A 27,389-nucleotide genomic window follows, 5' to 3' on the forward strand; every position below is an offset into this window, starting at 1 on the left:
TCTAGGTGAGGATCCTCAAGTCCTTTTACTGTGGAGCAGTGGAGAGCATCCTGACAGGCACCATCACTGCCTGCTTTGGGAACTGCACTGCTCAGGACAGACGGGCCCTGCAGAGGGTGGTGCGTTGAGCTGAACGTACCACTGGAACTACCCTCCCCTCCCTGCAGGACTTATACACCAGGAGGTGTAGTAGCAGAGCTGCAGGATCATGAAGGATCCTCACCACCCCAACAACGGACTGTTCCAGCTGCTGCGGTCGAGCAAGAGCCTCCGCAGTCACACAGCGAGAACAGAGAGACTGAGACGGAGTTTTTTCCTGCAAGCCATAAGAACTGTCAATGCTGACCTCACCAGGGGTCCTCACTGAGACATACACATAGGCTCCACTACCTTCTGTACTGTATGTAGCATACTGTACCGCATACTGTGTCACTGTTCTGGGTTGTTCGGTGTTATCGTATTGCTGCGCCGTACTGTTGTAAACTGTGCTGTATATCTTACAAACACTGCCTCACTTTATTCACATGCCACTTTAATGCACATATCTGTATATACATAAATAGTCCATCCCATATACATAAGCCTATTCCCTTTATCTTTTCTGTACCCCCACCCTGCAATACCCTTGAGTTCTTATTTTATTTTATTTTCTTCTATATATTTTTATTTTATTCTATAGTATTCGACTTACTGCATTACGTTTAAGGAATCAGTTGGTTGGTCAAGTAGAAATTCTTTTCTAGGTAGCTACTGTGTTCAGTCTACGACATATTGTGTGTAATCACTGGGTGTGTTGCGTTGACATTTCACTGCATATATGTATGAAAGTATGTATATGTACAGTATGTGACGAAAACTTTTGAATCTTGAATGTCTGTTCTGTAAAGGTACCAGCCAAATTTGAGATTTTTTTAACAGAATAATCTTGTGGATCGCCACTTTAAATAATTGTTGTTAAACGTGTTTTTCATTGGGAAATCATCCAGTAAATGCAACTGTTCAAGCAGGTCCCCGGGCCATACGTTGAGAACCACTGTTCTGGCTGTTGTCTTACCCTTGTCTCCACCCGCCACCAGGTGGCGCAGCAGCTCACAGAGAAGTGCAGGCAGCTGCAGTCAGAGCTGGTCAGCCACAGCTCCACCCTGCAGGGACACCAGCAGCTGCAGACCCAACACACCCTGCTACAGGCTGAGATGGACGCACTCAGGTCACTCTCTGCCCTCCTGTCTCACTTTCCAGTCATTTTGTTTTAATTTTCAAGAAGTCATAATTAGACTACAGAATTAACCCTTGCACAGAATAGAACACATAATAATGTCTCACAATACACATAGATCAAGAAAATAAAATTAATTCTGCGCAAGACTGTCGTCCAAATTCATGTTCCCTGAAACTTGGGAGTCTTTAAATTGGGAATTAAGAGCAGCTAAAATCTGATGCCACTGATGTTTTTGCAGCGGTCTTTTATCTGTCCCACAAATATAATATAAAATAAAATATAGCAAACAATATTGTAATTTTGCAGCAGAATGTTTCAAAGCAACTTGGGTTGAGATGCCCTGGAGTAAGAATTCCTCCACCGTAGCGGGCCGTGCTTACACCGGGCTGCTCCCAGTGCTGCCCTGTGCAGTTCATTCCACTGTTTAGTCTTATGGGGTTGGACGGTATTGTTTGTCAGACGGGATCATGGCCAGGTCAGGGAGGAGTGCAGGAGAAGCGCCGCAGAGGAAGAGCGCCTGGTGGTGGAGCTGAAGGAGGAGAGGGAGAGGAGGAGTCAGCTGGAGAGAACGCTGCAGGAGGCGGCCTTCACCCTCCAACAGGAGCTGGAGGTGAGACAGCTGGGACAGTGCGTCCCCTGACCCTCACCACATGGGATTTATCATCAGAGCCCGGGTGTTGCCGTACTAGCCCATTCACGTTCCACACTACTCCTCCAGGAGGGCCCTAAAGGCCCCGAGGAGGAGGAGGACGACACGCCGGTCCGCAGGAACTTGATGCAGCAGCTTCTGCTTCTTCTGGACGGAGGCTCTCAGCTGCGACCGGGCCTCGCCGGGACCGACCTGGTCTGCACTCCAAACAGACAGAGACCCGCACCCGGCAGGTAAAGCCCGAACCTGGAAAGCCCTCCCTCACCTTGGAGTCAATGCAAGTGTATATAATTTCACAAAGTGACGAAAATATGTTGCCCTGTGCAGAGCAGCGATTCAGAGTTCCGGCACTCACCTGTCGCCCCTCCAGACGGGGGATCTGGGTCTGGTCCCGCTGCAGAAAGCCAACACTGCCGCCATGCCGTCCAAGGTCGCAGCGCTCACCGGGACTGCTCGCCTGGGCCTTGCCCGGCCGCCGCCGCCGCCTTCTGGAGCCCCGCCGCGCCCACCCCGCTCCCCCAAACCTGACGCCAAGTGAAGGAACCTCCACGGCGAGGCTACCGTGTTGCTCTCCAGGCCGAGCTAATAAAATGTCACTCAGTTGACGTCGTTGTTTTGGACTTCTTCCCTCCATGGTGAGCGCTGATCTTCACCACTGGGTGGCAGCATTGATGCTCCCTAGAAAATATTGATTCCGATTCAGAAATTGTGCGTTTATCATCCTAAAAATATGACTTTTAGACAATATTCCAGAATGACACAACACTGCAGCATTGCTGTTTGTTTTGTTTAAACGGGTGTGTCTGTTGAGTACTTGATGATGTACTGACTGGATGTTCTTCACTTCATGTTACTGTCCACATGAATCCACTTGTCTCGATGTGCGTTATCAGGTAAGGAGATGCCCCCTCCAGACCCGTATGGTACTGGTGGCGGCATGAAGTCACTGGTCAGGCTTGTACAGTGCTGACGTGGTCATTGGGGATGCTATGCTTCCACTTGGCATGTCTGTGCCTGGTTGAATCTGGGCAACAGAGTGGTCCCCCCCCTGGGGGCTTGCCGCAGGGCCTGGCGCTGCTCTGCACGGACGGCGCCGTGGGAGGCGCCCGCCTGACGTCATGGGGCTGAGTCCGTGTCTGCGCCGTGAGCTGACCCTTTCTGTGATTGGTTCAGGTCAGTTGGATGAACTTGGTCCAAAGTGAAAAAACGACAAGACTAGTGAGGAGTTCTGCCCTCGCCACGTGGAGACCCACATGGCTTTGTACACTCCCAAAAAAGTACCTGAGACAGGAGCTGACTTTAGGTCTCTTTGATGCGAACGGTGTGTAAGTGGAAGCCTTTGGAAGCACGCAGGTTAAAGATGGGTCTCAACCCTGCACCGTGTGAATACACCAGGAACACGTACAAACTCACAGGTTGCGCTTCCTCGAGAGCACCGCCGACAAGGTGGACGGAAGAAGACGCGAGCCCAGTCGGGCGTGGTCTGACTGTCTCATGTGTCTCTGGTTTTGTACGCCTGTGTTCCGTCATCACACTGACATCACAATGCTATGATGTCACAATGCTGATTGGGAGGGGCGGAACAGGCGTCTCAATTTTGGAGGTGGGCAAAATGATGCACTAACACTGAAATGTATTGAATGTTCATGCAAAGTTACTTTCTCTAGAAGAAGAAAATCTTCCACTGTTTCCTGTTTGGACCAATGTTTTTCTTTTATTTTGATGAGGAATGTTTTGTTTTTTTTCAGACAGTCACAGCTCCATCACACTGACGTTTGGGCTTTATGCAGGTTGAGTCCGCATGAAGCGCCGTCACGTCTTAGCACCGTCACCCTGCCCTTCCAACACCTCACGACAACAGTTCAGATGGGAGTTCAGGATTCACTCAGTAAACACTGTGATTGTCGTTGTAACAGCTTGTGCAGAGACCGGGTGTTTTCCCTGCCAAGGCACAAGCAGTCTTCATGTGCAGTGTGCGTCTCCTGGTGGAGGGGAGGGCCAGCGTGAGGCAGCCATGCCCCCCTTCAAACTCCACAAAACTCTTACTTTAGATAGTGATGGAGAAATAGCTTCTGAGATGGATGGATGGATGGATGGATGGATGGATAGGTTGATGATGGATGGATGGATGGGTGGGTGGGTGGGTGGATGGATAATGGATGGACGATGGATGGATGATGGATGGATGGATGGATGAATGGGTGGATGATGGATGGATGGATGGGTGATGGATTGGTGGATGGGTGAATGATAGATGGATGGGTGGGTGGATGGATCGATTGGTGGATGATGGATGGATGGATGATGGATTGGTGGATGGATGGATGGATGGATGGTACTAGTACTTTCTGTCACTTCTTTTGCTCAGAGGCATTGTGGTGGCCCTGCACCCGCTGCGCTGCCTGTCTGTCTCCCTGCACCCGCTGCGCTGCCTGTCTGTCTCCCTGCAGCCGCTGCGCTGCCTGTCTGTCTCCCTGCACCTGCTCCATGTGAGCGTCGTAGGATGGTGGATACAATCAGTTCACGACGCCGACTGGAGGCACCGCGCCCTCAACGCAGTCAAGCTGCCTGGATGACTGACAGTGGTAGACGCTAACAAAGTACATTTACTTGAGCACTGTACAGAAGTACATTTATCAAGCATTTATCTTTACTTGAATATTATTTTTTGGGAACGTATGACTTTTATTACATAGCATTACATTTCTATGAAGGTTCTCATTACTTAGTCTTGAAGTCAGCGGAGGAATTTCCTCTTCTTTCCTAAAATGTGATAGAGCGTACGCTGGGTTGATGTTTTTATTTTTTTTTATTTTATGAAGAAGTTGCATCGACAGTAATTCTACTGTCTGCATCATACACACACACACACACAAACCACACACCACACCACACACACACACACACACACACACCACACACACACACACATACACACGACACACACATACACACACACACACACACACACACGTACACACACACACCACACCACACCACACACACATACACACCAGCACATACACACCACACACACACACACACACATACACACCACACACACACACACACACACACACACACACACACACCACACCACACCACACACACACACACACACACACACATACACACCACACACACACACACACACACACACACACACGTACACACACACACACACATACACACCACACACACACACACACACACACATACACACCACACACACACACACACACACACACACACACACACACACGTACACACACACACCACACCACACCACACCACATACACACCACACACACACACACACACACACACACACACACACACACACACACACACACACACACACACACACACACACACACACAGATAGTTTTAGGCTTCAGAACTCTGAGAATTTTCTCAGAACAATATCAAGAGTAGATCCAGCGCTGCAGGCATTATAGTCCTCATGTAATTATAAATATCCATGGGCAAGAAATAATCCAGCACGAATATTATAATGTCCAGAGAAAGTATAATCCAAGTTAATATGGTTTAATAATGCACATGTGCAATTAGAAATCCATGTTCCTCATCCAAGGTGGTCTTCTTAATGCCTGTGTGCAAGGCATGTTCCAGGTTTAGTAAAATATGAAATGATTTCATTCAAAGAATAAATAAATGCTGCATGTGTTGCATGATCGTGGATATTATGAAGAAGAGGTTTTTAGAGAGATTTGTTTATTTATTGTCATGCATTTTATTCCAGAATTTCTTTATATATTTTGTTCTTATATATGAAATTCTATTTTTCAATGTATGTCACTGTATTTGCTCCTGAAGGGATCTTGAGTGAGAGATATGTTTCTATCTGTCTGTCTGTCTATCTATCATCCATCCATCCATCTGTCTGTCTGTCCGTCTGTCTGTCCATCAATTTATTCCACTTTTTGTGCAGACATTTTGCCAGAGTGGTTTCGTTACAAATAATCTCTTGAACTTGAAAATAGAGTCTGACAAAGAACTCCCACCTTCATTGAACGATAGGTGAACATATCAGGGGAATAGACATTAGACGTACACGCCCGAGGCTTCGGGACGTACTTTGGATTGGATTACTTTGGCTCTCCCTGGATTTTGAAATGGCTCACTCCTTTCCGGTCCCTTTGTTTACTTCGAGCGATCAAGAGTGAAAGTTGAGGCAATTTCATCATGTTTACGCAGAACAATGTTCACGACAGAACATTTTTCTAAAACAGGAGAAGAGATTCTCTGGACACTGCTGTGTCCCACTTTGACCGGCGGCGTCCAAGTTTAACGGCATTCTACGTCTCCATGGCAACCCGACTCATCCCGACCTGAGAACACAGTGGCCGGTAAACATATGCCGGGATCATCTCAGCGTCTCCTCTCACACCAAGGTCTGCAGCCGACGCTTCACCGCTGATCCGCTCATAGAGACAACGTGACCGAAAACAACCCAGCAGAACTCAGTGCTGGTGCAAGTCGCTGATGCTCTTCATCCCTGTAGTCTGGCTGTCCACTGGATACGGCAAACAGGGGCATCGCCACGTGATGCCCTTGTGATGTCACAGCCCTCCCTATAAAGCTTTGCATGTGGAGGCTGCCGTCCCTTTACGCCAAAGAAGAAGCCACATGCGCACACATTCATACACACATGTTTACCGAGCGCTTCTCCAAAGGCTCAAAATGGCCCCCAAAAAAGAAAAGAAAGGGAAGAAATCCAATTCACTGGGGCTCCAGGGCAACAGGAGAGATGAAAAGCAGCTTTTTATTCTGAAGATCGGAAACCTGGAGGATCAGCTGCAGAGGTTGAAGTCCGATGAGCAGATTAAGTGTAGAAAGATGTTGCTATCTTGTTATTATCAGCATTCATTAACATGAACATTGAATAAATGTATTTTCTACAGTGGTCAAAGAAATATCTGAGTACTTCCTTTTACTGAAGTAAAAATATAAATACCCTGACTAGTAAAAGTGAAAGTACGGAAAAGTATTTAATTACATCAGTGCCATCATATAACAGCCTATAATGCTTCATAAAGCACTACCGTACATTTGTACACTTTCCATGAGTGCAGATCTTAGTGTTTTTTTTACAAAAAGGTATACTAAAGGTTGTAGAAATGAATAAGAATATGGACCTAATCAATCACTGATGAGAAATTTGATCGATCCAAATTAGTTTTTGCAGTTGGATGGATTTTTCAGTTGAAAGTGTTTTTTTTTCAGTCATTTTAAATACACCAACACGGTTGTGAAGCGTTATAAACCTATGAACACACTATCAAGCAGCGTGGGCGTGTCACTCTGTTTCCACTCTCCACGCACGCCTCACGCACCTCTCTGCAGGTACCGGCAAAAATGCGACGTGCTGGAGATGCAGCAGATGGACTTCACCTCGCGGTACACCACGCTGGAGACGGAGAAGAGAGACAGGATTGAGTACCTGAAGCGCTCGCTGTCGCAGAAGGAGGAGGAGTTGGACGGCCTGACGGAGACCCTGTGGCGTCTGCAGCAGGACAAGGACCTGGAGAGAGAAGCTCTGGAGCTTCGGCTCAGGGAGCTCGACCAGGAGAGCCAGGTGCAGATCCACAAGCTCTCCCTGGAGAACGTGGCGCTCGGTGAGGATCTGGGATCCGGGAGAGCAAGGCACTAACACTGCCGGGGTCAGGGGTTCCTCACGGCGCTCGGTCGTCTGAACAACAACTGAGCTCTGCGAGCTCAGTTGCGAGTTAGCGAGGCACTAACTGCGTCATTGCTCTCCTCTGGCTCTTCCTTGCTCGTCCTCCTCCTCCTCGTCTCCAGCGGAGAAGCTCGCTGCCCTGGAGGTGTTTCAGGAGCAGAAGGAGCGGCTTACGTCTAACCTTGTTGCACTGGAGGAGCAGCTGGCCAATCAGAAGGTAGACCACAACGCTGCCGTCGACGACCTGGAGAACAAAGCTGAGCTGTACAAGAACAGGTGCATTGTGGGACTGAGACCCCCTGTACCCCTACTGCATTAGATGGCCTCACATTTGCCTAATATGTCAAGGTTCAAAGACGGGATGGCTTTCTTTCTGATTAGATGTAGGTAGTGTTAAAATAATAGAATTAAAGGTTGTATTAGTAAAATAACCATGTTTCTGTCTTTGCAATGTGCTTCCAGCCGGGGACCTTGTACAGATGTTTGGCCAGAGGTTATTGGGTCCCGTGGAGGCACCACCCTCATTTGTTTTGTTGCTAATGACCCTCTCTTAGCCATAGGGAAGCAGCCACCTCACGTTGCTGTTGTAGAGCCTGGTCTTGGTCTTGAGGCTGTAGACCAGTCGACGGCCCACAGAAGGCACTCCTGGCTTTGCTCAGAGCGAGCTCGAAAATATGCCAACTAGGTTACCACGGCGACTAATGCATTCCCTCATGTGTGGGGGAGAGTACGTGCGTTCTTTCATTTCAGATGTTGCGTCGCTCTGGTGCAAAAGTTTAGCGAAGGGATTCCTCATAGTTTTGCCTCCCCCTCTCCCCCTCCCTCCCCCCAGGCTGAAGAAGGACATGCACGGCCACATTGCGGAGGTGGCGGAGGAGCTGCGGCTGGCGTCGGAGCGCAACATGTCCGAGACCACGGTGAGGGTGACCCAGGAGAACGCCGACATGCGGATGCAGCTCGGCTGCATGATGACACGGAGCCGCGTGCTGACGGAGGACAACGAGGCGCTGCGGAGCCGCCAGAAACAGCTAGGGCTGGACATCGAGGTCCTGGAGCCCCTGGCCAGGGGCATGGGTCGCAAGAACCAGAGCAACCGCAAGGTCCGTGCGTTGAACCCCTCCGTGGGTTTAACATGAGGGTTCAACATGACGTTGAAGATAAGGCGTCACCAACCCTCCTTCATCTTCAGCATCGCAATAGAACAGATTAATTTTGACTTTACAGGTTTTCCACTTTCGTTTTGCCCTCCCCTCCAACACCAGCACCAGCTTCCACTGCAGAGAACCAACGATCACCTGCTTTCAGAATTTAATAACTTTACATATCCATACAGTTTGTATTCTTAGTTACTGTCATTCAGTGACCTCACACACGTCGACACAAAACTGTTTGTCTTAGTTCGAAAAAACAAAAAAAACGGTACCTAGTGTCAAATTAGGCGTCTTCAAATGTTTGTACCTTGAAATGTTTATTTGACCTCTATTGTTAATTTCATTTGAAAAGTTGGAAACACCATTGCTTTAACAAATACAAAAGATGGCACTATTTGTACACGTGACCTTACTGTATCCGTCAGCGGGACCAGGAGATAATTCAGACGTAGGTTTTTGACGTCATATCATTAAAAGTTAGAAACCCCAAAATACAGAGGATATAAATCTTAAAGGGTGAGCTGTCCTCAGGTCAGTCAGATGAAACGCGTCTCACGTCATGAAACTCAGTTTGACACCTGTGACGTCCTTTAAACGGTCAAGACCTGAATCTTCATGCTGATGTAGCCTGGTGTTGGTGGACCCACTGTGGGTCCCCGGGCCCTACCTTGAGCCACTGTTCTGGCTGACAGATGACACAATGCAGGCTGTTGTCTTACCCTCGTCTCCACCCGCCACCAGGTGGTGCAGCAGCTCATGGAGAAGTGCAGGGAGCTGCAGTCCGAGCTGGTCAGCCACAGCTCCACCCTGCAGGGACACCAGCAGCTGCAGACCCAACACACGCTGCTACAGGCTGAGATGGACGCACTCAGGTCACTCTCTGCCCTCCTGTCTCACTTTCCAGTCATTTTGTTTTAATTTTCAATAAGTCATAATTAGACTACAGAATTAACCCTCGCACAGAATGAAACACATTAGGATCAAACAGTCTCTAACAACACACACGTCACAAAAATAACATTAATTCTGCTCCGGACTGCTATCCCACGTGGTTGCAGGTTCTGCTGCTCATTCTCGTGTCCTACGTTCCATTGTCGGCAGACGGGATCACGGCAATGTGACGGAGGACTGCAGGAGAAGAGTGGCAGAGGAAGAGCATCTGGAGTTGGAGCTCAAGGAGGAGCGGATTAGGAGGAGTCGGTTGGAGAGAATCCTGCAGGAAGCAGCCTCCGTCCTCCTGCAGGAGCTGGAGGTGAGAAGCAGCCAAGACAGGCGTGGAGGGCGCGTTCTGAGGCAAAGGAGGAGGGGTCTGAGAACATTCTGGATTTGTTCCTAAAGAACAAATTCAAGAAAGAACATATTGATGAATCCTAAACTGAAATTAGAAAAATGGAGAGATGTGCAATCCAACAACAAAGACAAATTCAATGAGAAGACAGAATTCCATTACAGTTGAATGTGGCTATAATTCTGATGATAAACATTTGAGTTTGGACCCGAATGTTTACCCCAGAAGCTGTGACATTTTGTTTTGATGATTACAGCTGATTCCTCCATTGTACATTAGTTTTCAACGCCGGTCCTCCAGGAGGGCCCTGAGAAGACGGAGCAGAACACACCGGTCGGTGGGAACATGATGCAGAAGCTTCTGCTTATTCTGGAGGGAGACAATCAGCTGGGATCGGGCCCCGCTGCGACCGACCTCCCCTGCGACCCGACCGGACGGAGACCCCCACCCAGCAGGTGAAGCCCTCACCTGAAAACCTGACTTCTGCTGGAAACCAAATCCAATGCATTGTTGTGTTGGTTTTCTGCTTAGTTTATTCCCCTGTTCACAGGAGTCAGCGATTGGTTCCACTGCTTACACTTGATTTTGCTGTACAGCATATGTTACTGTGCTGACGTTGGTTGCACTTTATTTGTTGTCATTGTCTTCATGTCACGGCGGTGTTGGCAGACTGGGTTACGGTAAAGTGGCCGACGAGTCCAGGAGAAGAGTCGTGGAGGAGGAGCGTCTGGGGGCCGAGCTCAAGGAGGAGAGGAAGAGGAAGAGTCAGCTGGAGAGAATCCGGCAGGAAGCCGTCGCTACCCTCCTGCAGGAGCTGGCGGTAAGAAGCGGTGCACAGCCGTGACCTGTCCAGGACGTGGAGCCAGGACCACCAGGACAGGGGGGGGTCCAGACCTCCCCAGGACAGGGGGGTCCAGACCTCCCCAGGACGGGTGGGTCCGGACCTCCCCAGGACGGTTGGGTCCGGACCTCCCCAGGACAGGAGGCGCCAGCGAGCGTTCGAGACTGACAGCTTCCCATTGTCTGGGGACTGTTTGACTATGGGGTGCCCAGAAATCCTCCCTGGGATGCTTTTGGGTCAAAGGGAATTTTTAGTTCAGAAAATAAGACAAAACAGTACTTTATTGATCCCACGGGGGAAATTCCGGCACTGCAGCAGCTCAGTGACATGAAGTACAGAGTAGGGGCTACACACCAAATTCACAAATATATTAATTGAATATAAATAATGGTTATAAACAGCTTAACAAAAGCCTCACTGACCTCAGCTCGTGAGGATTGAGCTCAAACAGCTGAGAAGAGGGTGTGGAGGTGGGGGCTGTGGAGGAGGAGAAGACAGATCAGGTGAGGAGGAAACTCCATGCTCCTGATGATATTTGAGGGCGGACGTAGCCACCAAGGATTCCTGTATGAAAACAGTGACGCTGAGCCCCGTCAGCGCCAGCGGGTTAGACTGGTCGGGCCCGTTTATTACTGGTGGTGGTAGTTAGTGATGGGTGGAGCTGCTGGGCATGTGTGTTCAGTGCCGGTGGTGGTGAACGATTCACACTGTGCGTGTTTACACGGAGTAGAAATGACGTGGGTATGGATGGGTTGGTTCACTGTGGATCCTTCTGGAGGTGTAGCGGATGACCAATGAAACATCAGCGAACCACCACAAGGGGCACTTGAGGTGGTGCCAGCACCTGGCAGCCGTTCGGAGGTGGTTTCCGGGGAGCTCTGACTGCACCGCCCGAGCTTCTCTCCTTTCATCCTTGGGATGGTGTTTTTATTTACTTGGTTCCACGTGTGTTTTCCCCTGATGATCAGCACAAGGGATTTAGCTTCAGATCCTGGATGTTACTGTATGAGGGCATTCATTTACCACACTTGTTGTCCAGGAGGCCCCTGAGGACACACCGGCCTGCAGGAACCTGATGCAGCAGCTTCTGGTGGTTCTTCTCGACGAGGCCTCTCAGCTGGGATCAGGCGTCGCTGGGACCGACCTGGTCTGCGACCCAAACAGGCCAAGACCCGCACCCGGCAGGTAGAGCCCTCACCTGCAAACCTCAATTCATCGTGTTTATTGGCATTAAAAATATGGTTATGATGTCACAGTCTACAAAACAGTTTTTAGAATTTTGGTTTAATTTCAATCGATCGTGCAGAGACGTTCTCTGGCTTCCAGCTGAACAGGCCCTTTCATTGGGTCGGGTTTATGAGGGTCACTCCTGCGGTTAAATGTAATTGGCTTGTTTTGCATGTTGAGGAACGCTGGATAGATATAGATATATTATAGTAGGCCTTTGGAGCATGTTTTTGGCTACAGCTTGTCGGTCCCGTCTTTTTCGACTCAAAATCCACTGTTCTTCACCACTTCACTCCATCGCTTCCCAGTCAGTGTCTATTCGGAGGCAACTTTTGGGATTGGCTCTGATGGAAGATGAAAATATTATAAATTATATATTTTCTATATATTGCAGACCTTAACCAAATATCATAATATTTAAACTATATTGTAAGTACAAATATATGGTTGATCTTAACTTTTTTCTAATGAAAAAAAAATATATCGATGCTATTACGAAGGAACGGGAGGAACTAACCTACTAACTAGCTAACCTCTCTGCAGAGCAACAATTCAGAGACCGGTCAGGAGCTCCAGCGCTCACCCGCCTCCCCTGTCCAGCGCTCCCCAGGCTCACTTCCGGACAGGTGATCTGGGTCGGAGTCTGGGTCTGGTTTTGCAGCAGAACCCCAACGTCTCTGCCTTGTTGTCCATGGTCGGACCTCTCTCCAAGAGCCCTCGCCATCCATCCCACCTCTCTAGGTCAGTCAGTCCATCTATCGACTGTATCTGTCTGTCTGTCCGTCCCAGTTGGATAAGTGTATTTTAAACTATAGAATCATTTATACAATCAGACAAACATAAGGGGAGGGTTAGAGAGTGTGCAGGTTCATTTTAGAGGAAATACACTCCTATCAAGTTTCACAGATTAAGAAATCATCAAAACTCTGATCAAACTATTTTCTACATTTATTTACATTGACGCTGTAGGAAGTGGTCGAGCCAGAAGAAAGACAGTTTTTCTAAAGTGTCTGGAGCCGCCGTCCAGCCTCTGCCTTCTGGAACCGCCGTCCAGCCTCTGCCTTCTGGAACCGCCGTCCAGCCTCTGCCTTCTGGAGCCGCCGCCCGGCTGCCGACGAATAGTGCTGCCGCCCAGCCGCCAGCGGCTGTTGGCAGCCCCTAGCTGCTGCCTTATGGAGCCATACTGCTCGCATCTCGCGCCCCTAAACCAGAACCCAAGTGAGGAAACCTCCACGGAGCTGTTGCCATGTTGCTTCACAGGCTGTGCGAATAAACTGTTGCTCAGTTGCTGTCGTTGTTTTGGACTTCCTGTCCCTGAATGGTGAGTGGTGATGTATACCCATGGGAGGCAGCATCCATCATCTATAGAAAAGAAATTCAGATTGTCTGTTCAAATGAATTTGGTGGTATGAGCTTCCAAATTGAACAATTGTTCAGTCCTGCGTGCACTGGGAGTAGCAACGGGTTGAGGACGCATGATGTGATGGACAGTGCAAGGCCTGGGCTACACACCGACCACACACATAAAACAAAAAACTGGCATCCAGACTTAGCACTTAAATGCAAACTCAGTGTTCGGATTTCATGTTCCCGGAAAAATATAAATAATTGCTGATAAAGTGTTGCCGGGTGCAAAACAAGGCTTTCTGTTCTACTTTTGTTGAGGAGAGCTCAGAGGAGGCGAGCGCTCCCTTCATGCATTACGTGGAAAGGGGGGTTGTGGGTCCGAGAGCGCAGCCAGCGGTAGTGGGATCGATCACCAATAGTTCTCCAACACAGATTTCATGCTGAACGTTCGTATGCAAATCTGTCCTCATTGTGGCCAGAAAGCTGTCAACACCATGAAGACGATGGCAGTGTAGCCTGATGGGATCTGCCTCCCAGGCTCACACTGTGGCACGGTCCAGACCTGAAAACTAACGCGTCCCAGCGTGATCGAATCATAAAAATCAAGTGTGACCGAGGCCGATTGTTCCTCTCTGCAGAGCAACCATTCAGAGCGTGATTCGGAGCTACAGCACTCACCTGTCTCACCTCCGGACGGGAGATCTGTGTTTGGTCCCGCGGCCGTGCTGGCCAAGGTCAGAGCACTCTCTGACCGCTCCCCTGCACCTCTCTGGGTCAGTCGCTCTTATCTATAAAGGTGGAGGTAAGTTTAAAAAGTGGAGGTGGAGCTCCTTGTGTCGACATCGCTCCAAATGCATCATGGAAGGGGACGGACCTCCACCTCCCTTTCGGGTCATTCATCCTCCTCCTTTTTCCGGGTCAACATGCATGTTTTATATAATATATTAAGCATGCTCTGGATGTTGTATTTGAGGAGATGAGGTATGAGGGATATTATACCTCTGCCTTATATCTCTATATCTCTGTCTTCTGATTGTATTTGTAAACATGGCAGACTCTGAGTCAAGGTGTGTCCCCAAACATAACAATAATGTGAGGGTATTTTAAATGTATTTATTTTGAGGAGCACGGCACCCAGACGGAGGCTGAAGAAAATAATAGCCCCGGCCACCATTTGAGGGAATAAGGGTACTGTCAATCAATGACATTGAGTTTGATTTCACTATTTTTTATTTTATTGTTTCCGTCTTTATGTAAATCAAAACCACTGTCACTTCCTCACTGTCGAGTCCGTGCTTCACTGCAGAGTTCTCATTGAGTTCTTATTGAGTATTTATTGAGTTCTCATTGAGTTCTCATTAAGTTCTTATTGAGTTCTTATTGAGTTCTTATTGAGTTCTCATTGAGTTCTTATTCATTTCTCATTGAGTTCTCATTGAGTTCTTATTAAGTTCTTATTGAGTTCTCATTGAGTTTTTATTCATTTCTCATTGAGTTCTCATTGAGTTCTTATTGAGTATTTATGGAGTTCTCATTGAGTTCTTATTCATTTCTCATTGAGTTCTCATTGAGTTCTTATTGAGTATTTATGGAGTTCTCATTGAGTTCTTATTCATTTCTCATTGAGTATTTATGGAGTTCTCATTGAGTTCTCATTGAGTTCTCATTGAGTTCTCATTGAGTTCTCATTGAGTTCTCATTGAGTTCTTATTCATTTCGCATTGAGTTCTCATTAAGTTCTCACTGAGTTCTTATTGAGTTCTCATTGAGTTCTTATTGAGTTCTCATTGAGTTCTTATTGGGTATTTATTGAGTTCTCATTGAGTTCTCATTGAGTTCTTATTGAGTTCTTATTGAGTTCTCATTGAGTTCTCATTGAGTTCTCATTGAGTTCTTATTCATTTATCATTGAGTTCTCATTGAGTTCTTATTCAGTTCTCATTGAGTTCTCATTGAGTTCTCATTGAGTTCTCATTGAGTTCTCATTGAGTTCTTATTGAGTACTCATTGAGTTCTTATTCATTTCTCATTGAGTTCTCATTGAGTTTTCACTGAGTTCTTATTGAGTTCTTATTGAGTTCTCATTGAGTTCTTATTCATTTCTCATTGAGCTCTCATTGAGTTCTCACTGAGTTCTTATTCAGTTCTCATTGAGTTTTCATTGGGTTCTCATTGAGTTCTTATTGAGTTCTCATTGAGTTCGTATTGAGTATTTATGGAGTTCTCATTGAGTTCTTGTTCATTTCTCATTGAGTACTCATTGAGTTCTTATTCATTTCTCATTGAGTTCTCATTGAGTTCTTATTTAGTTCTCATTGAGTTCTTATTGGGTATTTATTGAGTTCTCATTGAGTTCTTATTGAGTTCTCATTGAGTTCTTATTGAGTATTTATGGAGTTCTCATTGAGTTCTCATTGAGATCTCATTGAGTTCTCATTGAGTTCTCATTGAGTTCTCATTGAGTTCTCATTGGTATTAATTGAGTTCTCATTGAGTTCTTATTGAGTTCTCATTGAGTTCTTATTGAGTATTTATGGAGTTCTCATTGAGTTCTCATTGAGTTCTTATTCATTTCTCATTGAGTTCTCATTGAGTTCTCACTGAGTTCTTATTCAGTTCTCATTGAGTTTTCATTGGGTTCTCATTGAGTTCTTATTGAGTTCTCATTGAGTTCGTATTGAGTATTTATGGAGTTCTCATTGAGTTCTTGTTCATTTCTCATTGAGTACTCATTGAGTTCTTATTCATTTCTCATTGAGTTCTCATTTAGTTCTTATTTAGTTCTCATTGAGTTCTTATTGGGTATTTATTGAGTTCTCATTGAGTTCTTATTGAGTTCTCATTGAGTTCTTATTGAGTATTTATGGAGTTCTCATTGAGTTCTCATTGAGTTCTTATTCATTTCTCATTGAGTTCTCATTGAGTTCTCATTGAGTTCTCATTGAGTTCTCATTGAGTTATTATTGGTATTAATTGAGTTCTCATTGAGTTATTATTCATTTCTCATTGAGTTCTCATTGAGTTCTTATTGAGTTCTTATTCATTTCTCATTGAGCTCTCATTGAGTTCTTATTGAGTTCTCATTGAGTTATTATTGGGTATTAATTGAGTTCTCATTGGGTTCTTATTGAGTATTTATTGAGTTGTCATTGATTTCTCATTGAGTTCTTATTCATTTCTCATTGAGTTCTCATTGAGTTCTCATTAGGTTCTCATTGAGTTCTCATTGAATTCTTATTGAGTATTTATTGAGTTCTTATTGAGTTCTTATTGAGTTCTTATTGAGTTCCTATTGAGTTCTTATTGAGTTATCATTGAGTATGTTGCTAATGGTGTTCTGGGACATCTTTGGTCTCCTATGGTTCTTACGTCTTCTGTTCAGCATCTTTTTAAGTGTACCTACACCTTTAGTCTATTTTGTCCAAGAGGTTTCTTATGGGAAAATAGAGTGAGGCAATGAAATCAAGTCATCATGGAAACACATGGAAACATATTCGGGGAATTCCCTCCATAGTCCCTCGGTATACGCGAGCTGTGATGTGATTTCTTTGTGATGTCACAACTCTCCTGTTATAAAGTTGTTTGGGCGGCTGCCCTTAGATTACGACAAAGAAGCCTTCTCGCTGAATGCGTGTGCATGCATATACATAAACATACACACACTTTGCTACCAAGCACTTCTCCAAAGGTTTGCAGTCAAAATGCCCCCAAAAAAAGGAAAGAAGTCGGTGGACTTACCGTTGGTGGAGCCCCGGGGGTTGGATACAGATGAAAATGAGTTTTTTCTGCTGCAGATGAAAAACCTGGAGGAACAGCTGCAGAGGTTGAATTGTGATGAGCAGATTAAGTGTAGAAAACCCTTTCTATATGTTGATATGATCTTTTCTGCAGCGGTGGAAGAAAGAGTCAATAAAAGTATTGAAGTCCAAAGTCCAAATGCCGTGACACACTAGAGGCACATTTATTTTTAGAAATTCTCCATCTCTCCTCTGAGAGCAAATTGTTAGTGGCTGCACACCCCACCCACTCACTATTATTTTCTTTTTATACGGTACAATGAGTACAGAATGACATATTGTTCTCTGTGCATTTGTCTACATCTGTGGAATGCTTTGGCCCTTTTGTAAAGCGACTTAAAAATGTAGTGGAGTGAAAAGTATAGATATTGCTTTTAGATGTAGTGAAAAGGTTGTAGGTTTCAGAAGCTGAACATAAGCAAAACTTGAAAAATGTACTTAAGTACAGTTCTTAAGCACATAAGTATTTGTTGCTTTCCACTGCTGTAAAAAAACTACTCCAAATTCATTTACAGTCATGAAATATTTGTCTTCTGAGTCATTTTAAATCCACCAACACTGCTGGAATATTACAAAGTACTGAAAAACTGTTAATTAGTTGTTGTTATATAACACTATACACTACCATGAGCAAAGCAAAGTGCATTCACTCAGTATGCCTCACACACATCTCTGCAGGTACCAGCTCAAATGCGAGGAGCTGGAGGTGCAGAAGATGGATTTCACCTTCCGGTACAACTCGCTGGAGATAGATATGGCGGACGTCATTGAGTACTTGGAGCGCACGCTGTCGCAGAAGAAGGACGTGGTGAACGGTGTGTCGGAGAGCCTGGTGTGTCTGCAGCAGGACAAGGACGATGAGAGAGCAGCTCTGGAGCTACAGCTCAGCCAGCTCAGCCAGGAGAGCCAGGGGAAGATTGACAAGCTCACCTCAGAGAACGTGGTCCTCTGTGAGGAGCTGGGAGGTCTAGCCAGACACATAGGGTTGTGGGTTCTACTCCCTGCTTAGCTCAGCGGGAAGAGACGCATACTAAGCCATTTCTCTCCTCTGGCTCTACCTCTCTCTCTCCTCTCTCCTCTCCCTCTTCCTTCTCTCCAGCGGAGAAGCTTGCTGTACTGGAGGTGTTTCAGGAGCAGAAGGAGCGTCTTATGGCTGAGCTGGCCTCCCTGGAGGAGCAGCTGATCAATCAGAAGAAGGTACACAGCGCTACCATCTACGACGTGGAGAAGAGAGCCGTGCTGGAAAGGGACAGGTGCATTGTGGGACAGGATAGGACCCCCTTTGCTGATGTTTTTCTTAAGATTAAAAATAATTTGGGAAATGACTTTCCGTTTACCGATTGTTGCTGCCTTTTGTCCCTGGTTGGACAAAAGGCAGCAACAATCTTCTGCCGTTGGAGCATGTTTGTGGCAACAGCTTGTCGGTCCCATTAAAGGCCCGTCTTTTTCGGCTCAAAATCCACTGTTCTTCACCACTTTTTGACCTCCATCGCTTCCCAGTCAGTGTCCATCTGAGGGCAACTTTTGGGATTGGCTATGATGGAATCTTCAGCACGTGTCCACCCTACATGATCCTACTCTCATCGAGGGGCGAGATCCAGCCGCCGTCTTGCACAAACACACGCGGGGCTTGGACGTTTTTCCACGTGATTTTGCCAAGAAAACAGAGTTATGAGTAATGAGCTTCACGTCAATTTTGAGCCTTTTTTCCCACGATCTCAGAAATGTATCTAGGACAGCGAGAAATATCATGTTTTTCTGAACAGGGCGTTACTCAACGGGTGTCTCTGTCTGACATATCTGGTTATGAATGTGTAATTATTATCATAAGTCACCATAAGTCATGTGTAAACCAGTAGTGCGCCTTTAATTTTGTGCCACTAACTTATGGAATGTTTATGATAACTGCAAAAAAATGCCCCGATTTGGATAATGGCAACAAAGAAATGGAAGGGTTTTTAATAATTCAACTTTTTTTCAGATTCGGTTCTTGGCATGTCGCTCAGTAGAGTTGTTCAATTTAATTAAGTTGGTTTAGTAAGCCAGGGAGGACTTGGTGAGCAATGAACAAGAGTCTGAAGAGCCAGTTCAACTCTTCAGTTGTGAGTCGAATTTTCACAGGATTCACTTAATTATGTCCCAGTTATTTGAGACAGAATTAAATGAGTTACTTGTTTTCGTGTGTGAATCAGTCACATTCAATATGAATTACATCAAATGCCATGGCCTATTTTGCCTAGGAGTTAAATTAAGTCCTCAGTAATTAGCTTCCGTTTGTGAGCCGAAAAACTCACTCGAAGGAGTGTTGTGTGTGTGTGTGTGTGTGTGTGTGTGTGTGTGTGTGTGTGTGTGTGTGTGTGTGTCATGCTGCCTCCGAGCAGCAGAAAGGCTTCACAGCCGCTCACTCAGCCCCACAGCCACACAGGCTTCCACGGCTGCAAGAACATTCAGAGCCCAAAGCACCGCAGCTGCAGAAGAACCCCAAGCCCACAGAGCAACCCACATAGGCACCGAGATGCGCAAAGCAGTCCCAAAATGCACAAGATAAACCTACACCCCCGAAGCACACACACACACGCACAACCCACCCCAATGCACAGGCATGGGTGGGCGGTTCTGGTGGTTCTCGGTCCGTCAGTCACGGCGCCCAGCTCCGGGCCTGTGGTCATAGCATTGCGGAACAGTGACCTTGCAGTATTGGTCGGAATTGAATCTTGCTTTGATTATCTGGTTGCTGAAGGGTTCCCATTCCAAGTGTTATTTGCCTGTTCTTTTCCATTTCAGTGAACCTACCGCAGTACTTGGTCATCTGGCCGTTGCCCGTGATTCTAAAGCAGCGTACAGAGCAGACTGTCAGATTTGAGCTGATGTTTAAGTAACGGTGGATCGTCTGCTCTGCTGTCTGTCAATACATACTGCAAATAGCCTCCAAGCAAAACACTCTGTAGTTTGAAGCAGTGAACACACCAGTGCCCATAATAATAATATGCAATAAAGTTTTACAATGGGCATATACAGACTTAAGAGCAGTTATGCTAGAAACAGGCTTTTGGGCCTCAGCCTGCTTGGTGAGCTGTGAGGTCAGCTCTCCTCATCCAGATGTTTTCCAGCGGACAGTCAGTAAGACTTTTGAGAGACAACCACTTCATGAATTTATGACATTTTAATTATTATTCCTTTGAGTTTTAGCCTCAGATGCAATTAAAATTCTGTGAATTCTCAATGCCCCTTATTTTTTAAAACGTGTTACTTTTTTTGTGGAAAGAGGAGTTGTATACCTCTGAAAATAGTCCTAAAATAGAAAAATAAGACTTTTGTTTTAGGTAAAGAAATTGGATATGTTTTATATTAAGGCCCGCAGACACCCTACCCCCCCTCTCTCTACCTCCCTCTCACTCTCTAACTCTCCAGGCTGAAAAAGGACATGCACACCCATGTTGCGGCTGTGGCGGAGGAGCTACTGAAAGCGTCGGAGCGCAACATGTCAGAGACCACGGTGAAGGTGACCCAGGAAAATGCAGAGATGCGGGTGCAGCTCAGCCAGCGGGTTCTCTGGAGCCGCATTCTGACGAAGGAGAACGAGTCACTGCGGAGCCGCAAGACACAGCTCCAGCTTGACGTTGACGCCCTGGAGCCGCTGGCCAGCGGGATAGGCTGCAACAACCAGAGCAACCAGAAGGTGGATGTGTTGAACGCCTGTTTTTGACGAGGGTTTGGATGGGGTCGCTTGTTACCACATTAAGATACATAACTGTCATAGAACCAAGGGCCATCCTTCATCTACTATCAAAATAGAATAGAGAGCAATAGAATCAAATAGAACAGAATTACTTTACATTTCCATACAGGAACGTCCAGGAACGTCGGTGTTCATCGCTGTCATTCAGTAGCTTCACACATGTCGACACAAAGACGTTTAACGTCAGAGTTCTAAAGAACCGGTGTCAAATTGTGTGCTTTAAGACTGAGTACCTTCTACCTCCCTATCATTTTTTACTTCTAGTTTTAATTCCATTTGAAAATGTGGCAGCACCATTGCTTCAACAATAAAAGCAAAATACAAGGTAACTTTGACAAAATACCTTAAGTTTCCTACCCTACTGTTTGAATTTAAAAACACAAAGATAGAGGCAATATTAAATATAAAAATGTGAGCTGTCGTCAGGAAAATGGTTACTGTAAAATGTGTGCTGACAGGTAAACTGGATGAAATTCTATTTGACAGCTGTTTTCATGCGGTTTATCCGGGTCTGGAGGGCAGCAGGTTTAGTAGAGCCGCCCGGACGTCCTTTTCCCCAGCAACTTTAGATTTTCAAAGCACATCATCTGGCCCCTCTAAATCTCGAAGGCTGAGCCCTTCAACCCTGCGGAGGAACCTCGTTTTGGCCATAGTCTTCCAGTCTCCATCCAAAGCTTATAACAGGTTTTGGTTGGAAGGGTTGGCCTCTCAATTCAGCTCCCTCTTCACGGCGACAGCCCAGATAGGTGCCTGCATGACGACAGATGCTGCACCCATCAGTCTCATGCTACCTCACCTTAACCCTCACTCGTCAATATGAGCCAGAGATGAATAAACTCTTCCGCTTGGGTCAGCTGCTCTCTCCCCACCCAGTGGGAACAAGCCGTTTTCCGGAGCGAGAACCATGCCCTCAGATTTGTATGTGTGGGGCGAAGAGGACAACATCATCTCTGAAGCAGAGATGCCACCCTCACCCCTCATTGAATGGTCTTAGATGGTGAAATGGAACTATTCCTCATACTGGTGGTACCCTGCAGGTCCCCGGGGCTTACTTTGAGAACCACTGTTCTGGCTGACAGATGACACAGTGCGGGCTGTTTTCTTACGCTCGGTCTCCACCTTCCACCAGGTGGTGCTGCAGCTCACGGAGAAGTGCAGGCAGCTGCAGTCCGAGCTGGTCAGCCACAGCTCCACCCTGCAGGGACATCAGCAGCTGCAGACCCAACACACCCTGCTACAGGATGAGATGGACGCACTCAGGTCACTCTCTGCCCTCCTGTCTTTTCAAATATTTTACTTTTAGAATTTCATTTCCATTTCAAAGTCATAATTAAACAACAGAAACGTTTATTAGACGACAAAGGGTTAACAAATTGTCATTTGGTTGTAATTGTTATGTTGTTCCAGCCAAACTGTATGGTTGAGTCAAACGTGTTGACTGTGTCTTTGCAGAGGATAGTGGTTGTACTAGGCAGCTCCCAGTGTTGCTGGGACTCTGGTACTAGTTTATTCTTGTTTATTCTCTTCCATTCTCGGCAGATGGGATCATTGCGAAGTGACCCAGGAGTGCCGGAGAAGAGCAGCCAAGGAAGAGCGTCTGGAGGCGGAGGTAAATGAGGAGAGGAAGAGGAGGAGTCAGCTGGAGAGAATCCTAGAGGAAGCAGCCTTTGCCCTTCAGCAGGAGTTGGAGGTAAGAAGCAGCCTGCAGCCACGATGTGTTCCAATTGACGTCTTTGAGCTTGGACAGTAACTTAGTCTCTGATTAGACAGTACAGAGCTCCCTTGTCACCGGAGCGTCCTGCCCATACTACCTCTCTGGGGAGCTCCAGTATTTTCAAGATAACCTCAGTGAAATACCCGCGCTGGCGCTTGTGGTAATTGTCGCAGCTGGGTACCAACTAAGCTGTTGGAGCTGGTTCATGGAGATTTATGACATCACTGCCCGAGGTTCCCTCCTTCAGCGTAGGGAGGTTGTTCAGCTACAATGGACTTCTGTGTGTTGCCCCCTAATCATCACCACAAGGGAATTAACATCAGATCTTGTCTGGTGTTGTGTGAGTACATTCGTTTACGACACCGTTCCTCCAGGAGGGCCCTGAGAATAAGGAGCTGGACACACCGGTCCGTGGGAACATGATGCAGAAGCTTCTGGCTCTTCTGGATGGAGCCTCTCAGCTGGGATCGGGCCCCGCTGCGGCCGACCTCGTCTGCAACCCAAACCGACGGAGACCCACACGCAGCAGGTACAACCCTCACCATCAAACTTGGTGACGTTTATTCAGACACCGGTCAGTTTATTCCTCTACTGAGTCGCCGGGTAACCTTCATGCCTCACCTTCACCCTGAACCTGCCCCGTTGTTGGTGTCACGGCTGTGTCGGCAGACGGGATGGAAGTAAGGTGACAGAGGAGTACAGAAGAAGAGCCGCCGAAGAAGAGTGCCTGGAGGCAGAGCTCAGGGAAGAGAGGAAGAGGAGGAGTCAGCTGGATCGTTTTCGGCAGGAAGCAGTCACCGCCCTACAACAGGAGCTGGAGGTAAGAAGCGGCGTGCAGCCGTTAGTCCTCCAGGACGAGGGGGATGTCCAGCCCTCCCCAGGCTCTGGGAGGCATGGAAAGAGGCAGGTTCCCGGAAGGTTCCCAAACCTAATCTGTTCATGATGTTCGACAGATTTACTGATGGGCCAAGTAGGAAAATAAATTAAATGTTGAATATCTATTTCAGCCGAATTTCATATTTTTTGGCTTTTGCAGTTAAAGAGCTAACCTAGTTCTCTAACCTCACTTAGTGTAAGTAAATCGATGTCACTCTCTGTAGGGTAATGTACATGAATTGCATAAAATGCAGAATTATAGCTGTTTATTTGTGTTTTGGGATTTAACACCAGATCCTGTGTGTTACCGCACCTTCATTTTCCACACTACAGCAGGGCCCTGAAGACACATGGGAAGAGGACAGATCTGTCCACAGGAACCTGATGCAGCAGCTTGTGGTTCTTCTGGACGGAGGCTCCCATCTGGGATCGGGCCTCGCCGGCACCGACCTGGTCTGCGACCTAATCCGACCAAGACCTGCACCCGGCAGGTAAAGCCGGAACCTGAAAACCTGAACGCTGCTGGAAATTTAATCGTCATCTTTATTGGCGTTAAAAGCAAATTTATTTGAAAGTCTATGAAACATGTTTGATCACGCAGAGACGTTCTCTTGCTTCCAGCCAAAACAGACCGTTTCATTGGGTGCTCCACATTTTTTTTTCCCATTCTGTAATTTGATTGGCTGTGATCACTGTGAGAGTGACAGCAGATCAGCTGTAGCAGCACTAATTTGACAACTGAAATTTGCAGCTTTTCAGTGTCTTTCAGCATACACATAACACCTGCCGTCTTTGAGGAGCACAAACGGAAAGTGGGAAGGGACGGAAGGAGTTTTGTGGTACTCTAGCACCCGTGAGAATGTATCTTCCTGCGAGAGACGAAATATCTCGCAATATTTTGACAACCAAAGCAAACATGGATGCAGCACATCTCGCTACTGTGGTTGTTTGTGCAGACTTACAGGAGAAACTTGCAACGCTGACGTTATACGCTAATCAGACCCTCATGAGTCGCTCCTCCAGTTCAGAAGTCCAAACTCGCCCGCTCGCTGCTTTCTTTGGCGTCACCATCGTGCAGGTGCTCATTGGCTGTCAAAAACTCACCTTGCAATTTGAGGTGCGCACACACCAAAGGATTTTGGAAAGACTCTTCATGATCAAATCGAAGATGTTTGATTGAATCGTGACCTGACCTGGTAATTGTATTGAGGCAGATTTTAGTCCTTCACTCACACACACACATTGATGTCAGCTTACAGCTTGTACTACCCTGTACTACCCTGTACCACAGTGTCATGCCCTGTTCTACCCCTGACTACCACGATGCCGCCCAATCTCAAATCGTTGCCAAATCAGACTTGAAAATCACGTGTCGTGGTCCTATCGTAAGCAGTGTCTGGGGCGGGTTTATGAGGGTCACTCCTGCAGTTAAATGTGATTGGCTTGTTTTGCATGTTGAGGAACTCTGGAGAAACCACAGGTTGGATAGAACTAACATTCCTTCAGACAACACAACTGACGAGGCATTTGGAAAAAACTGAATCCAACTACAGTAAATGGAAGCTTTGAACTATTGACTAGAAAACATGCAGAACACACAGAACACTGAGACGACTCAGGCAGCATCATCTTCACACGGATTCAAAAATATTATTAATTATATATTTTCTATACAGTATATTGCAGACCATATATTGTAATATTCAAACTACAGTATATTATAAGTACAACCCTTTATATAAAAAAAAATACCCTTCATAAAAAACATGTTATTGATGCTATTACGCTCAATGTACCTCTCTTCAGAGCAACCATTCAGAGACCGGTCAGGAGCTCCAACGTTCACCCAGCTCCCCTGTCCAGCGCTCCCCAGCCTCACTTCCAGACCGGAGTTCTGGGTCGGAGCATGGGTCTGGTTCCACAGCAGAACCCCAACGTCGCTGCCTTGTTGTCCACTCGCCATCCATCCCACCTCGCTGGGTCAGTCCGTCTGTCTGTCTGTCTGTCTGTCTGTCTGTCTGTCTGTCCGTGTGTAGGTTTTACCAAATGAAGTAACCCCATAGCGTTGGGTAGAGGTGTGTGACGTGGCACAGGACGCATGGGGCTTTTTTGTTTCATTCAGTTTGTAAACTGTTGAAATATCTATAATAAAAACTCGGGGAACGAGACGCGCAGCGGACAGGAGCTCCCCCTCTGCATTACGCAATCCACTGTCCTGATCCAATATGGAATGGGACAGTCCCTTAGTTGGTTGAAAATGTTTATTTCATACAAGTAAGAAAGTAACGAGAATAAATACATATAAATAAAAAACACAGGACAACTAGCACAGTTCTTGAGGAGAAAATACTCTACTCTATCCATGAGTTATGTATGTTATGTTGTTTCCCATACAAGTAATAAAATAAGTGAAGTAGATAAATCAAAATCTTTTCTAAATCCCTTTTCAGCCTGAACCCTACACAGTATCCTAACGTGCCGTTTGAGCTTCAAATGATTAATAAATTATATTACATATTACTATATCAGAATCACAATATATTATATATTCTTTTTACATTATTATTGTTATTATTATTATTATTATTATTATTATTATAACACTGTTTAAATTATAAGAATTAAAGCACTTGGGATTATCGGTTTCCCGGCCATTGTATCTGCGTAATGGGCCATTACGCAGTGGGAGGAGAGGCAGACGCCCCCTGCTGGTACACATTTCAATACACATTTCAATGTGTTTTTAGCTGTTTCCAGTTGGGAATTCTGTGTCAAGACATTAGCAAATATAAAGTATCTACGTTTCTGCGTCTCTACGCTCAGAGACAAGTTTGAGGCGTCCACTCCGCCTGAGTTCTACGCCTCTTAGAGCGAAGCCAAGTTTCCAAACACAAGACAACCGGCCCAAAGTAGGTTGGACATGTGCAGCAAACCTTCTCAGTCATGAACATCAACAAGTCCAAGCAGAGATCCAGGCTGAAGGACCAACATGTGCCGTAGTGTGGATTTCTACTTCGAAAATGTTACCAGTCTCGAACAAGCTGAACGAGCGGGAGAACAGCTCCACTGCTCTACCTGTTATTTATTTGATATGCAGCAGATACTGGTAATGAGTTCTGAGTATATGAAAGGGCAATAACTAGATGCACTGATAAAAAGGGTTATGAAAAGAAATAGTATTGTCATATAACTGAATGTGTTTTGAAGCAAAATGAACAGGTTTTTAGAAACTTGACTGTGGAGAGAAAAAAACTGAAATGTGACCCCCTGCAGCGAAACCCACATTGTCGCGCATTTCTAAAATCACCACGAGCCGCCAAATAAGTGGAAAAAAACCTTTCTAGAAGGAAAATTAGATTTTTCCGAATTTGTCTTCCTCTGTGTGTTTTTTTTAATCACTCAACATATTTTCAAAACCGAGTTTGATTTATAAATAGTAGAAAATGTTAAAGCGTGGAGTTAAATATTCCTGTGAGATGACATGGGGAAACACAGTTCACTTATCGAGACGCTAAACAGCGCTGAACAACGACGATCGATGGTTTCCTTTAAAGCGAGCGTCCAGGTGAAGATCATTCCTCCATATTCCATGTGACGTGAAGTCACAATGTGAAACCATTTTGATAGAGTTCAACCTTTAAATCGTACATGTTTTATACACACACCTGGACACGTTGTGTACGTGGCGTGTACCAACGCAGAAGAAAAGTCACTTCCGTAAACAAGACGAGGATCCTTCTGTTTCACTTGTCTGTGAAACTTTCATCTCCGTGTTGTTATGGAATACGAGAAGCGGGTGGAGGAAGATCTAAATCATATCGCGGACCTTAAACTGACCAG

At 46.2% G+C, this 27,389-nt stretch overlaps 2 protein-coding genes across 2 annotated transcripts in view; both read left to right on the top strand.

Moving 5' to 3' along the window:
• Positions 1-2,406, top strand: part of LOC307232646 (cilia- and flagella-associated protein 157-like) — a gene marked incomplete at both ends in the record, with an annotated part of 6,194 nt that extends 3,788 nt beyond the window's left edge. Inside the window, 4 exons of the mRNA XM_080003747.1 lie at positions 1,077-1,207; positions 1,679-1,829; positions 1,938-2,101; positions 2,196-2,406. Coding sequence (XP_079859873.1) covers positions 1,077-1,207; positions 1,679-1,829; positions 1,938-2,101; positions 2,196-2,406 — 657 coding nt within the window. The remainder of the gene's footprint in view (positions 1-1,076; positions 1,208-1,678; positions 1,830-1,937; positions 2,102-2,195) is intronic.
• A 4,166-nt stretch (positions 2,407-6,572) lies between these two features.
• Positions 6,573-10,852, top strand: LOC307232649 (cilia- and flagella-associated protein 157-like; the record flags this gene model as incomplete). The annotated part of the gene is made up of 8 exons (XM_080003750.1): positions 6,573-6,700; positions 7,236-7,507; positions 7,692-7,845; positions 8,402-8,669; positions 9,462-9,592; positions 9,822-9,972; positions 10,309-10,463; positions 10,678-10,852. The coding sequence occupies 8 exons, from the start codon at positions 6,573-6,575 to the stop codon at positions 10,850-10,852; spliced, it is 1,434 nt and encodes a 477-aa protein (XP_079859876.1).
• Positions 10,853-27,389: the final 16,537 nt, after the last annotated feature.

This window comes from Zeus faber (assembly GCF_960531495.2).
Source record: "Zeus faber genome assembly, chromosome: 7".
Taxonomy (NCBI): Eukaryota; Metazoa; Chordata; class Actinopteri; order Zeiformes; family Zeidae; genus Zeus; species Zeus faber.